The sequence below is a fragment of the Apium graveolens genome, chromosome 5, assembly GCF_009905375.1.
Source record: "Apium graveolens cultivar Ventura chromosome 5, ASM990537v1, whole genome shotgun sequence".
In the NCBI taxonomy this organism is placed as follows: Eukaryota; Viridiplantae; Streptophyta; class Magnoliopsida; order Apiales; family Apiaceae; genus Apium; species Apium graveolens.
In genome coordinates this window covers 307,328,078-307,342,982 of record NC_133651.1, presented here as the reverse complement: position 1 = coordinate 307,342,982, position 14,905 = coordinate 307,328,078, and the positions used below count along the sequence as shown (strand labels likewise).

The window sequence follows — 14,905 nt, the reverse complement described above, 5'->3', positions numbered from 1 at the left end:
ACAACTTAGGATAATATTGTGACATTTGAAGAACCCGGTTTTGGTGTTCTTCAATAAAGGTTAGCTCCTTTAACGATTCGTGTAGGCGGGTTAGGTTTGTATGTTGCATGTGATACTAGTCTATTTGCAACTATTGCCTCTCGAATACAGTCTATTAATGTGCGGAATCGTATATTGCAATGATGAGATTCCCATTGAAAAACGGGTTGGTTCTCAAAAGACTCTTTGCAACTTATACTCACATATGTAGATTTGACAAAGCCAACTACTAAAGGGTCTGTCCCCCCAAAACCAATACATTATTTGGTATATCGTTACTTTAGCGGTGTTTGTAAGAATCTAAATAATATTTTTACATTTCCGAGCTGCAAGAAGCAATATTTAAGTGCTTAGGGGCTAAACATACTCAAGATTTTCTACCGATTAATCCTATAGAAGGCTTAGCACAACGTATGACGCCAGCTGAGTATGAGATGATATTGCACTACAGACTTCTGATCATCTCCTTACTTCCAGAGGGTGTATATTGTTCTTTATGCTTTTCTCACAGGGATATATTTGGAGAACATGATATTTACTGTCAAATGCAACCAGCTTTTATGTATCGTCATGACAAGTCAGAAATGTGTTGTCTGATATTTTTTGGAGGGCAGGGACTCCAGCTAAGAAAGAGGCACTGGTTAACTTTCTCACCCCTTCAGGGAAAGTTAGATCGACTCTTAGACCGATTGATATTTTGGTATACAGCTAAAATGCAGGAAAGCATACTTGTATTGAGCTTATAGGAGTTTTCCCACCCAATGATTTTGGTAAAGGGGTGTTTATAATTGACCAGGTGGCGGGTAAAGCAGCAGAAGCAAATGTTAACAAGCATGATCAGGTGTGTAAGGATAATTAACACATCTTTATATTTTTTTGATACATTTGGATTTTTGACTTATAATGCAGCTGAATTTCTGATAAGAGTACTAGAAGTCATGAATAAAAATGTAATGATATCAGCATCGGCTGAATACATGTTTCGACAATAAGATTTTGTTATTCAACGAAGTCTGGTGTCACAGCTTGTTGACCATTCACCTCAGACATTTATAATTTGATTGCTTGATTTTTATATAACACGTTCTAATTTCCAGTGAAATCAACGCATGATATATTACAAGAGAATATATATATATGTGTGTGTGTGAGTGAGAGAGAGAGAGAGAGAGTATGTGTGTGAGGATAATATATTGAGCAGTATTTAATATCGATGTGATCGTTGATAGAATAATATCGTGTATTTAATGAAAAATGATTACGAATCAAAAGAGCACATATTGAGATATGCATGAATTAAATTCACAAATTCGTTCTCGGAATATGTATTCCACGAATTATATGATCGATTTTTTTTCTTAAATTCTTTAGTTGAACTATGTTACATTAAACTTTTGAAGGCATGTATCACATTAGGTAGGTCAAATTCTAAACGTAATCTTTATACCTTAAAATTCCTTTTCAATTTTCGCCCCCAATTAATTCATTATTTTTTAAATTAAATAAGTTAAAAAATGAGATAAAAAAGTATTACAAAATGACGTGTTAATTATTATTATTAAATATTTTAATCAGTGATATCATCGATGCATGTAAATTGAAAAAATAGTGCAGATCATTAAAAATCCTATTATTTTCAGTAAATGACACTGATTATTTTATCAACTTCTTTTTACCTAATTTTGACCATTTTTTAGTTTATAGGATAGATTTCTGAGATTAAAAATCTTTTTCCCCTAGATGTGTTAATTAAATAATTATGTTATTATTTATAAAATTATAAATAGGAATATATTGTTTAAACCTTATCAATCGTGAATTGTTTTATTATATTTGATGATAATTAAAATTATATAAAGTCAAAGAGAGATTATAATTATATGATAATTAATTTTTATCATTTAGTTCCTTATGATTTACAATATATTTTTCAATATACATTATAAGTCATTTTTTTAATTTGGTATCCATTAAAATTAGTTATAAATATGAAAAGAAACAATATAGAATATTAATATTAATACATAGACTTTAATCTAGTAATATACTTACACCAAGGAAGGGGAGATATAATTGGTATAGTTGGAACCCCAATTTGGACCGAATTGAACCGAATATTCAATAAACGAGTTCGATTTTTTAAACTAGTTACTTCGCTCTGTTAACGGAGGAATTTGATGAAAATAAATTCGGGGAGGGTTGCTAGAATAGTGGCGGTGTTGACGACTGCGAACGGTGTATGACAATTAGGGGGTTAGAGTTTTGTGTTTGGGGATGGCTGAGATCGTATGGGTGTCAAATTACAATCAAGAGCGAATATTGAATTCTCTCTATTTCGTCTCTATTTCGCAAGGGTTGCTTCGTCCCATACAATGTGCCTACGTACCCCTATGTATAGGGGATCAAGTCAAACGTAATTATTAGGGAACAAGTAATCTAGGTGGCCTCGGTTCACCTTAATGATGCCCTAATTGATCGGGGCCACCACCTTTGAGTAGAGTCGTTATGGGCCTCTCAAGCCCAGTTACATTTTTGAAATATTGTGGTCAAGTCATTGACCCGAGAACATCGGAGTCAATGTCAACCTAGAACCATGGAAAAAAGAAAACTAAGTAATGGGTTTCGAGACCAATGACCTATAAAGGGGTGACGTCCTTCGACCCCCGTAATGGGGCCTAATCCATTATAGGGATAAGTACCGACTGTATTGGATTTGAATTGACGAACATAGGCCCAATGTTGACGTTTTGGGCTAGGACGTTTGTTCTTTGACTATCACTACTGGAAAAACTTCAATAGACATCAGTTAATTCGCTATATTAAAAGTTTCCCCAACCGATGTATATGTGGGTGTAGAGAATGGTACCCCCATATAAAATCGGTTGTGAACTGATGTCTGGTAACAGGTTTAACATCAGTTCCAAATAAAAACCCGATGTATATTCTCTACTTTTAAACATAAATTGCATTACAACCTTTTCTATATAGCTTTAATATGATCTAATTATGAACCTTAACACTTGATTTACAAGGTATAAATCAGAATTAACATCGTTTCCAAATAAAAACCTGATGTCAAAGTCACCTTTTTACATCATTTTTAAATGAAAACTGATGTTAGAGGCTTGGTTAGACATCGGTTCCTTAACTAGATTTGATGTGTTTAGCAGATGTCTAGGACCATTAACATCAGTTTTCTGAAGCTATATATCTCAACTGGTGTCTTTTGACTATACATTAGCCTCCACTGATTGTATTATATGCACCAAAAAGTACTAAATGCTAAATAGACCACATATATAAACAATTAAACCAACAAACTTCTTAGGTAATTAAATATATAGACAAACTACATTATCTAATCCATCCAATTGACCAACTACAGACAACATATCTAAACTATATAGTATAATTAATCTCCAATTATAAACAAAGTTAAAACTAAATGTTCTAGGAACATTTATCTGTAAAAAACACTGATCCAACTCCAAAATGTATATGTGCACTACAAATCTTATGCACCAGCAGTAAAAACCAATCTCCATGCACCAGCAATAAGCGCTTCAAAAATTTAAATTGTGCTTGACATGACTGTCTGATAAGTAAATTGATATATTGTTAATTCTCGTTCACCTTGACCAAAACGTATAAGATAGAAAGCAGGAGCATCCCTCTGTCATAAAAAAATAATATGCTTTGTCAAATAAAATTATAAGATATTAAAGCAGCATAATACTTTTTCAAAACTTTTGAGATATGATACTCTAGCACTTGGAAGTAAAGGGAAAACATATATCTATTATTTGATTAAACTAGAGAGAAAATTGCAGAAATTTAATTCAAACCTGCATTATCTTCTGAAAGTGATCATTCAAAGCTTGATTTGAATGGGTTTCAAACCAACTGCAATCTCAAACGAGATCCCTCTTGCCAAGTGCTTCAAAAATCAGAGAAGCTGGAAAACTCAAGAACCTACACAATGAACCTTATGTTTAATCAAACTATTGAGATTTTAAACTTCAAAAAAATATGAAAGTGATAATCTGTTTGTTCATAGAAGTACAAAAATAGGATGTTGCACAAGAATAAAGTTATGAAATGAAATATCTTACATTCGTGAAAGGCCTGTTGATGACTCAAACGTGTAACCATCTTTAAGGGGCCCAAATTCTGCTGCCTTCTCACTAAATAAAAATTAAAAAGTGGTCAGAATAAATTACAAAAAATATTTAGAAGTATGACTACAAACCACAATAAACCTCATATACTACACAGAAGTTTACCATCTTTAATTACATCAATTTCCAGTGGTAGAGCTTGCGAAATTATACACAAGTTGCTTATAACTTCTCTGTATAAGAATTAAATGTTGTAAATTAATACCTTATCCTCTAGAACTTTATTTTATGGAAGCCATGCTTGAGTTGTGTATAAATCAATTTGTTGCTTCGCAAATATATGTGTACCAAAAGGAAACATTCAACTAAAAGTTGAAACAATATCATACATGTTACAAAGTTGCATTGTACATAGATCATAACAATAAGGAAAGGCCTAATGTCTAGATACAATATTGATAGTAAATTAATAAATAAAGATCATACATGTAAAGTATCGCTACTATAAATTAGTTATATGTGAAAATGTATGTAGACTATGTAGTGTAACATGAGGAGTGGATAATTATCTTAGATCAAATGCCCTCACGTCACATCAAATAATTAATCAGATTTAATGGGCTCTCCAATAGAAGGTCAAATATACATGAATAATACACCTGCACAATTATGATTAATAAATCAGAATTGAGATGCAATACGAGAATTCAGAATCAGTTGTAAATGATTATAAGTACAAAATAAAGAAATTAAAGCACAAAAATGGCTGCTCATTTCACACCATGGACAAGGTAATAAGGAAAACTGTGTATTCAGGGTGCAAGAAACTAAATTTATATTCACAAAGAAAACTCTATCTAAATTTTAAAAATCAACAAGCACTATGGCCTTGACAATGAGCACAACAGAGTAGACATTTCCAGAATCATGTATTTGATAATGCAAAAAAAAAAATCGCAAGCCACTGCTAACACATATAAAATTACAAAAAAAATGATAAATAACGCATAATATCTAGGAACTAAAGACATATATATATATATATATAGTTTTAAGGGGACTATAAATAAACACTTTTACCATGAAAGCGTAGAAACATGCATAAAGATACATGCAACTATAGAAACCAAAATCGAGCAAATAACTAAAACTAACTATCTTTAAAAACATCAAACTTAATCCAAACGTGAACCAAATGAAACCCGAACTCGAACCCAAATGAACTCTAAGTTCTAAATCGAACCTCTCTAAAAACAGTTTCAGAGCTCCGAACTTCAATCCCCAAAACTTCAAGCTCCGGATCTGTTGAAAGAACAAAGAAAATGAAATCAATTGAATTTAATCGAGCAAAGAAAAAACGGAGAAACAATTGAAACTTATAATTATTTAAAAAAGTGAAAGTTGTAATCGGAGTTTAAAGCTTAGTTGAGATCTAGGGTTATGTGTGAAATAACAAGGAAGAGAGGGGGAGAGAGTACTCGACCTAAAATTTTCTGAATGAAATATGAAGGGGGATATGTTTTAATTGTATTGGTTTAATATCTTTATAATTAAAATTTGTTTGAAAGGAGGGAGACAACTGTTATACCCAAAATTTGGTATTGGACAAATGCGGGTCAAATGCGGATTAATTAAGGTCAAACTCGGCACTGCGTTGCAAAAGAGGTTGAAGACGCGCCCAAATCTGTAGGACGCGTCCACTTTGGTGGAAGTGTTCATCAAGTGATCCTTTGGCAAAAAAAGTTGAAGACGCGCCCATGTAAGTAGGACGCGCCCACTGTTCGTGGGAATGTTTACTAAGGTTACTTTTATGGTAAGGAGGTTTGAAAGCAACTATCTGGTGTAGGACGCGTCCGGGAACAGAAGACGCGTCCACCATGGTGGAAGTATTTAGTAAATGTGGTCCTTTGGTAATGAAGATTGTAGCACGCGCCTAGAGGTTGAGGACGCATCCCGTCTCTGTGGAATGTTCTGAGAGGTGCTTGCTGGGGAAGAATGGGACTTCATGAAGGACATGACGTGCCCATTCGTTCTATGGCGCGTCCTATGTTTGGCAAACGCATTCTTAAGGGTGAGCTCAGGACAAAGCATGCATGGTAAGGAGCAATGGATGATTATTTCTACTAACGTATTTATTGCAGGTACTCTTTAAAGAATTAACTCCTTGAGACGGTCAAGGAGGGGGATGTCCGTGAAAAGCTTGAAGGCCTCCAGGGGTATGCCTGATGATTGAAGGCCTCATGTATTCAACGGATGTCCTCGTTGGGGATGCGGGGTTAACTTTGGTGTGTATTTTGGGAACTCTATTCTTGTATTCAACGGGTGTCCTTGTTGGAGAACTTTGGAGTCATCCTGCACTTTGCACCCAAGAGCTTGGGATCACCTGTCCTGCTATCTGGTGGGTTATCCTCATTTGGGGGACAGGGACGCGTCCATCATTTGGGGTGGACCGTGTCTATACATGCGTCCGTAAATCAAGGGAGATAGCTATAACGGAGTGTTATCCTTGCGCAGGGAGATGCACTATCCGTGAAGTCCTACGATTACGGACGAGCCTTGGGCCTTCGCGGTTGGGCCTCATAGTTGAACATTCCTAAAGCTAGCGGAAGATGGATTCTGGATAGGCTTCTATCGGCCTAGGAATAAGAAGTCTAAGCCCATTAGATTTCTTGTTCCCCAAGAACTACATTAGGCTTGATCCCTATATAAAGGGTACATAGGCACATTAAGAGGGGTAAGAAGTTGAGAGCTGTTAAGGGAGCCACCACTTACTCTGATCAATCTAAGCCTAAAACAACCACAAACCATCACACACCACTTGATTTTCCAGCGAAGAACCACCGTCATAGATCTTAATTCTGGCGAGAAACCTCAAACTTTGTTGTTACCAGATTCATCCATCAATAAATTGGCTCTAGAAGGAGGGCTGATGTAGGAGGGCTGATGTTTAAGATTATTGTCTTGGGAGGAAAAGATGTCTCATAATCATGATGGAAGTTCTTATGATGGAAGTGATAGCAGATCTGAGGGAGAGGGCGAAGGAGGTTACACTCGCCATGAACCCTATGTGCCCAGAAACATGGCAGATCCACCGAGAGCTCTAGATGTGGGAGGAACACCTCCAGTTCTCATCAGCAATGCTGATATCTTAGAGCAGTTGTGCCGCATGGGGGAAACTCTTAACAGTTTTCACTCAAGGCTGGATACGGTGGAACTTCGCAGGACGAGGAGGGGTCGTCGTTTTCCCCGTCGCGGCCACACCGTGGGGAAGATACCCGTAGTTGAAGGAGATGCCCAGGCCAGCGGAGAAAACCCGCGAATCACTTCACGACGATTGGAATATTCTGATGATGTAGAACCTATTGTGGAGCTTGTCGATAAAGACACTTACGGTAGAGAAATGCCTCGTCTTGGTAAACAGGTTGGCCACACCCACATAGGTCTGGGCGTACGATGGACGAGCGTCGTCGTGCGGAAAATATTCAAAATCAAGATGAGAGAAGAAGAGATTTTTCAACCTTAAAGAGAAGGCTTGACATAGGGTTGGAAGACGACGATTTGAGAATATTGCTGGTAGAATGGTAAAAGGAAGGAAATGCTGGGGAAACGAGGCCCCGTGATACAACGCGTGTTCCCCCTACATACCCTAGGGATGATAGGCTGTGACACCGTGAGCACGAGCGTGCCCCTCCGCAAGGAAAGTTTGGGAATTATGGTCGAGGCTATCAAAGGAATGGACGAGGAAGGATGGGATACCAATACGGAAGGGCACCATACAATGGAAGGAGAGATGGCGCGCCCTCCACTGAAGAAGCCCCTATCGTTGTTCATGTAGCTTCCCACAGTGCTACAGGCAATGGGTACAAGACGCGTCCTCATGACCAGGATGACATGCGAATTTAAGAAAGGTTGCAAAACAATGATGAGATACCGAGACACGGTCAGGAGGAACCTCATGCACGAGGGAATGTTAAAAATCAAGATGGCAACATACCACAGCCGTAGCCTCAGGGCGAGGGGCGGCAAGATCTACCGGTACACCTGGGGGGTAACCAAGGGGAACAACAACAAGTTGCGGAGCAACCCCAACAACTCAATGTTCAAACCATTCCTGGAGTAGGGACGTTTAATGTGAACGATCTTAAGAGGTTGCTCAACCATCTTGAAGGAGGTAGGGTAACAGCGACTGCGCAAGCTCCTTCCCCTTTTGCTGTTGTTGTGAGGGAAGCGTAGCTGCCTGCAGGATTCAGGAACACAACTAATGACTTGCGTTTTCATGGGAACTCCGACCCCGTGGAATTCCAGGGACGTTTTAACATTGAAATGGATGTATATCAGGTACCTGACTTGGCACGATGCCGTCTTTTGGCGGCCACCTTCAGAGAAGGAGCTCAACAATGGTTCCAAAAACTTGGTCCAGGGGTGATCACATATTGGGAATAGATGAAAACCTTGTTTCTAACTCAGTTTCAGGCTGCGGTGAAGTATACGGCACCGGTTACCACACTGGCCAATGTGAAACAGAAGGAAGGGAAAAGTTTGACCTCATACTTCAAAAGGTTCAATGCAGAGTCTACTCTAGTGAGAGGCGCTACTAAAGAGACGCTGAAAATACTTCTCATAGCTGGTTTACGCGTGGGAACAGATTTCTGGAAACACCTGCAAGGAAAGGACCCTGTGTCGTTGGATGATGTACTTGTGCAGGCGGAATCCTTCAAAGTGATTGAACAATCGCTTGCTAAAACAAAGAAAAATGATAATACTCACAACTCCAAGGGGCGAGCTAAGAGGAGAGATAGATCTGTGAGTCCAGATTACCGGCGGAATGCCTGAAGCCCTAATAGGGTGAACACCGTGAACACGCGGAGAGAATGAAGTCCACCGTCAAACTATGAAAAGAGGGTAAGCAATTACACTCCGCTGGCAGCATCCATTGATCATATCTTCGAGGTGAATAAGGACAGAGGAATTTTCAAGAAACCAGACCGTCTGACCTCATGGCAGAGTAGAGATAAGAAAAAATATTGTGACTACCATGAGTCTACCGGCCACGACACCCACGAGTGTCGTCACCTAAAAGATGAAACTGAAGAATTGATCAAGGCTAGATATCTGGGTGAGTGGATTGATAAGGTGAAACGACGCAGAGGAAACGATGACAAGGGCAAAAATAAAAGGCATCCCACATAGGCGGAGGATGTCGAAAAGACAGCGGAGATTAAGTTCCAAAGGGCTGGAAGTATTCGTGCAATCTTTGAAGGACATCCATTTATTGGTGATAGCAATCGAGCGTTGGAAAGAAATGCAAGAGAGGCACGACACCCGCCACTCACCAACATTCATAGTTTGGAAGATAGACCCTCAAAAATATTCAAAGGCGAATCTGCTGATATTACGTTTAGGGGGAGAGAGTCAAGATGGGTGCATCATCCCCATAACGATGTGTTGGTGATAATTATGCTTATTGGGGCAATGAACGTGCATCGAATGTTCTTGAATAATGGGAGCTCTACTAACATCCTGTATTACAACACATACAAAAAATTGGGTTTCCCAGATAGTGACATGTATTTTGAAGATGCACACATCTACGGCTTTACTGGAGAGGCAGTGAGAGTTATGGGTTCGGTTAGGCTTCCTGTCACACTTGGGAAAGGAGCTTTGTCTGTCACTCAAATGATAGAATTCAAATTGCTGGATCAGGACTCCGCGCACAATGTATTAGTGGGCAGACCGTGGTTGCGAGCATTAAGGGTGATAACCTCGGTACATCACTTGATGATAAAGTTCCCAACGCTTAACGGAGTGGGCTATTTGAGAGGGTCGCAATACGAGTCACGCGACTGCTATCACAAGACTGTTAAAGAATTTCGCAGGAGAAGGTACGAGGGAAAAGATCTTCCATTTGAGGATGCGGCGGACATTCAGACAAAACCAAGTGGAGAGGTTCATGCCCATTATTTTGTGGAAGGTCCAGAGGAAGAAGAAACTCATGGTACCGAGACCGCTGTCTTGACGTTGGGGAATGTTTCGAGGATCCGTTGTGTGGAGGAAGTTGTCGTGAATCATATAGAAGGGATCATGCAAAAGGAGGTTAACGGAGAAAAGTTGGAAGGAAGAAGTGAAATTTTACAAAGCCTCGGAAGTAGCCTCAAGGTGGATGCTCCTCAAAATGAGGACGCGCCCTTGGAAAGTGAAAATGAAATTGAGGTTGATGCTCCTCAAAACGAGGACGCGCCCTTCATACCTGCATTGCACAAAGCCATGCCTTGTCCTGAGGTGGATGCTCCCACATATAGGGACGTGCCCTCGAATGTAGGAATGGAGGTTGAGGACCCCCGGGACTTTGATTTTTATCTAGATTCCAGAATCCCTATGCCCGCCGAGAGAATGGGGCCGATCGAAGACACAATATCTGTTTCAGTCGACAAGGATGACCCAAGTAAGGTTTTGAAGGTGGGATCTCAGCTAAGTGACGAAATGAGGGAAAAACTTACCTGTTTTCTGATTAAAAATCTCGATGTCTTCGCATGGTGTCATTCAGACATGGTGGGAATCGACCCAGGGGTAATGTGTCATCGGTTAAACATTTCCCTAACTGTACGAGCATATGACAAAAACATCATCCGGTGAGCGGAGAAAGGGTGATAGCCTTAAAAGAAGAGGTGGACCGACTGTTGGAAGTGGGGTTGATCAAATAATCCATCTACCCCGAGTGGCTCACAAATCCGGTGCTTGTGAAAAAGCCGAACGGGAAGTGGAGGACGTGTGTAGATTTCATAGATCTCAATAAAGCCTGTCCAAAGAATAGTTTTCCGCTCCCACGAATTGATCAGTTTGTTGACGCGATGGCAGGACATGCCTTGCTAAGTTTTATGGATGCATACTCTGGTTACAATCAGATCCCTATGTATGGCCCCAATCAGGAGCATACATCCTTCATCACTGATAGAGGGTAATATTGCCATATAAGGATGCCATTTGGATTGATCAACGCTGGTACGATCTACTAGCGGTTGGTGAACATGATGTTCAAAAACCAGATTGGGAAAACCATGGAGGTATATGTGGACGATATGTTGGTGAAATCCAAGGAGACGAATGACCATTTCGAGCACTTGATGGAAATGTTTAACATTCTGAGGAGGTTTCGCATGAAGTTGAATCCACAAAAATGCGTATTCAGCGTGGAGTCGGGCAAGTTTCTTGGGTTCATCGTCAACCATAGGGAAATTGAAGCCAACCCCACGAAGATCAAGGCACTGCTAGATATGAAATCACCCACCAATATGAAACAAGTGCAAAGCTTAACTCGGAAGATCACCGCGCTGAATCGATTTGTTTCCAAATCGTTCGACAGATGCAAGGAATTCTTTAAGGCAATTAAGTTGGCGGGGAAAGACTTCGCATGGACACCAGAATGTGAGGAGGCTTTTAGGAGGATCAAGGAACAACTGGGAAACCCTCCCATGTTGTCAAAACCATTAGATGGAGAATCTCTAATACTGTACCTTGCAGTTTCTGAGTATTCAATCAGCGTTGTGCTGGTAAGAGAAGAAGATGGGCAACAGTCACCAGTGTATTACGTGAGCAAGCGATTGCACGATGTTGAAACTCGCTACACAAGCATGGAGAAGCTGGTTTATGCCTTGACCTTTGCTTCAAGGAAGTTACGGCCATACTTCCAGGCCCATAGAATTGAAGTTCGTACAGCATATCCGCTGCGGCAAGTCCTTCACAAACCAGAATCATCGTGGAGAATGTTGAAATAGGCTGTGGAGTTGGGACAGTTTGACTTGGAATACATGCCCTGTACTGCAAGTAAAGGACAAGCCTTAGCCAATTTCTTGTTGGAATTTGATTATGCGGTTGATGATAAGGCTTTGGTAGTGTTGCATCCCCCTCATACTGAGGAATCTTTAGAGGAGTTTCCACATCCCTGGTGAATCTTGCATGTGGGTGGGGCAGTTAATAATGGAGGAGCAGGCGCGGGCGTAGTACTCGTGTCTCCGGAAGGCCATCATCTGATGAGTGCAATCCACTTCAAATTTTATGCAACGAATGCTGATGCAGAATATGAAGCATTGATCAATGGCCTAAAGATCGCTTTGGAAATGGGAGTGCGGAACCTAATTGTAAAAAGCGACTCTTAGTTGGTGGTAAACCATGTGAATGGGGGGTTTCAAGCTCGAGGACCGCGAACGGAGTTATATTTGAGGTGCACGCAGCGCCTAATTGGAAAGTTCAAAGAGGTTAGGCTGGAATGTGTACCACGGGAACAGAACAGCAACACGGATGCCCAGGCGAATATAGGATCCCAGCAGGAGGCTGTGTTGTTGGGATCTATACCTCTAGAAGTCCAGGAGATTCCTAGTATCCCGGGGGTAGAGGCAATGTAAGTGGATGAAGCCCCCAAGGAAAAATGGATGATGCCCGTTCTTGTTTATATTCACAAGGGAGCACTCCCCGAGGATAAGTTCAAGGCTCGTCGACTCCACTACCAGGCTGCAAGGTATGTGGTGTACGATAAAGTTATGTATAAGAGAGGCTTCAATCAACTGCTGCTCAGATGTGTCGATGAAGAAGAAGGAAATTATATCCTAAAGGAGGTGCATGAAGGAATTTATGGTAATCACTTGAGGGGTAACTCGTTGACGATGAATTTTTTTATGCCAATGATACTATTGGCCCACGATGAAGGAGGATGCTGCAAATTTCGTCAGAGCATGCGATCGCTGCCAGCGCTTTGCAAATTATTCATCTATGCCGGCGACGCTCTTAACACCTATGGTGAGCCCCTGACCATTTTCCAAGTGGGGAATAGATCTTATTAGAGAATTGCCCAAGGCTAAAGGGGATGTCAGGCTTGCAGTGGTCGCGGTTGATTACTTTACTAAGTGGGCAGAGACTATGCCGTTGGCGACTATCACCGCAAAGAAAATCAGAGACTTTGTCTTCAACTCCATCGTGTGCAGTTTTGGAATCCCTTACAAACTTGTGTCTGACAACGGAAAGCAGTTTGACAACAAGGGGTTGCGACAGTTGTGTGAGGATTTGAAAATCAAGAAGGAATTTACAGCGGTTTATCATCCTCAGAGTAATGGGCAAACGGAAGCTATCAATAAAATAATAAAATATACCCTCGAGACTAAACTGGAAGAGCACAAAGGGAATTGGCCTGAAGAACTCCCAAAAGTGATGTGGTCCTACAACACTACTCCAAAATCTACTATGAGGGAAACTCCGTTTATGCTGACTTACAGATATGAAGCTATGGTCCCTGTAGAAGTTGGCTCAGGGTCGCTTCGTAGAGATCGATACAGGGAGGAAGATGCAGAAGTGAACCAGAGGCTTCATTTGGATCTCTTGGAGGAGGTAAGGGAAAACTCTCAATTAAGGCTTGCGGCGTATCAACAACGTGCCGCAAGATATTACAATAAGAAGGTAAAGGGATAACTGCTGAAGGTGGGAGATTTGATACTCAGAAAGGTGATGCCAAACACAAAGAATCCCCAACAGGAAGTATTTGGAGCTAATTGGGAAGGACTATACAGGATTAAAGCAATTTTGTGGAAGGGTACATATCACCTGGAAGATTTGGAAGGAAAGCTGGTTCCGCGAGCATGGAACGCGGAGCATCTTCGAAAGTATTATTAGTAAGGCACGACTTTGGCCCCTTACATATCATGTTTACATTATATAGGGTTGTGCCCAAATTATAGACTAGAAGCAATAAAATTCCTCCTAGTCTAGGGGGGTAGTGCATGTACTACCTACCTTAGAACTAGTCGAAGGATCATTTTTTGAATTAATTCCCCACAGAGCATAGTAGTCGTGGGACTGGTTCACTTTTGACACTAGAGCGCATTATTAATAAAAACTTTGAAAAATTCCAATGGTTGTTTGTTTGTAAGTTTTCTTTGGTGCATGACGCGTCCTCATCACATGATGCGCCCTGAGAAGTAGTCTTATATTTAAAAAGGTAGAAACAAAGTGGAAAGGAAAACTCAAATAAAACTGGAAGCAGGACGCGTCTTGGGACAAAGGACGTGCCCAAGTAATCTTGGTTGATGCTCCTTTAATCGTATTCTCCTTTAATTTTAGTATTCCATAACTGAAAATAAGAACACGTCCTTTTTAAGGACGCGCCCAACACGATATGTCGACAATACCTATCTTCAAAACTGAAAGGTAGACGTGTCAAAATACTAGGACGCGCCCATTTGTATTATGCATTTTCTAAATATAAAAGTACGACATGCTATCATGTTTGGGAAAAATATACCATCCAGGAAATTTAAAAAAGCCCAAGTAAATGGACCAATCTAGACGCGTCCAGGTACTTGGACGCGCCCTATGGTCTATGATGCTAAAGTGGGATTAATACATAAGGAAGACGCATCCTAAAACGAGGACGCGCCCTTACAAGACATCTGCTTAGCTTGTAATGATAAAGGGGATAATAGCAAGATTAATTAGGCGACGCGTCCTAAGCTTAGGACGCGCCCATATGTATGACAGAACAAGATTAAGAAAGTAAAAAAGATACACATGAAAATGGTTAGAGGAGAAAAATCTCATAAAAATACAGGCAAACGGAGTTCAAAGATAATCATTACAAATTGCAAGGCTCAAAGGGACCTGCACCCTTGATATAGTCCATAAAAGTTCATAAATAAGAGAAAGACGCGTCCTACGCCTAAGGCGCGTCCTGTTGTTTATCCTGGTCTTTTGGAGGAGAAGGCCGA

At 40.4% G+C, this 14,905-nt stretch overlaps 1 protein-coding gene across 1 annotated transcript; it reads left to right on the top strand.

The window, feature by feature from the left end:
• Positions 1 to 12,586: 12,586 nt before the first annotated feature.
• LOC141661185 (uncharacterized) lies at positions 12,587 to 13,613 on the top strand. Its single transcript, XM_074468168.1, has 2 exons — positions 12,587 to 12,947; positions 13,063 to 13,613. Exons 1-2 carry the CDS (start codon positions 12,587 to 12,589, stop codon positions 13,611 to 13,613), a joined length of 912 nt encoding a protein of 303 aa, XP_074324269.1.
• Positions 13,614 to 14,905: the final 1,292 nt, after the last annotated feature.

What these genes read in the sequence shown, in the direction of transcription:
- LOC141661185 (XM_074468168.1), top strand. Translation starts at nt 12,587, where the DNA reads ATGCCCGTTCTTGTTTATATTCACAAGGGAGCACTCCCCGAGGATAAG. An exon ending in CGACGCTCTTAACACCTATG is followed by an intron (nt 12,948 to 13,062) that starts GTGAGCCCCTGA and finishes CTAAGTGGGCAG; the next exon opens with AGACTATGCCGTTGGCGACT.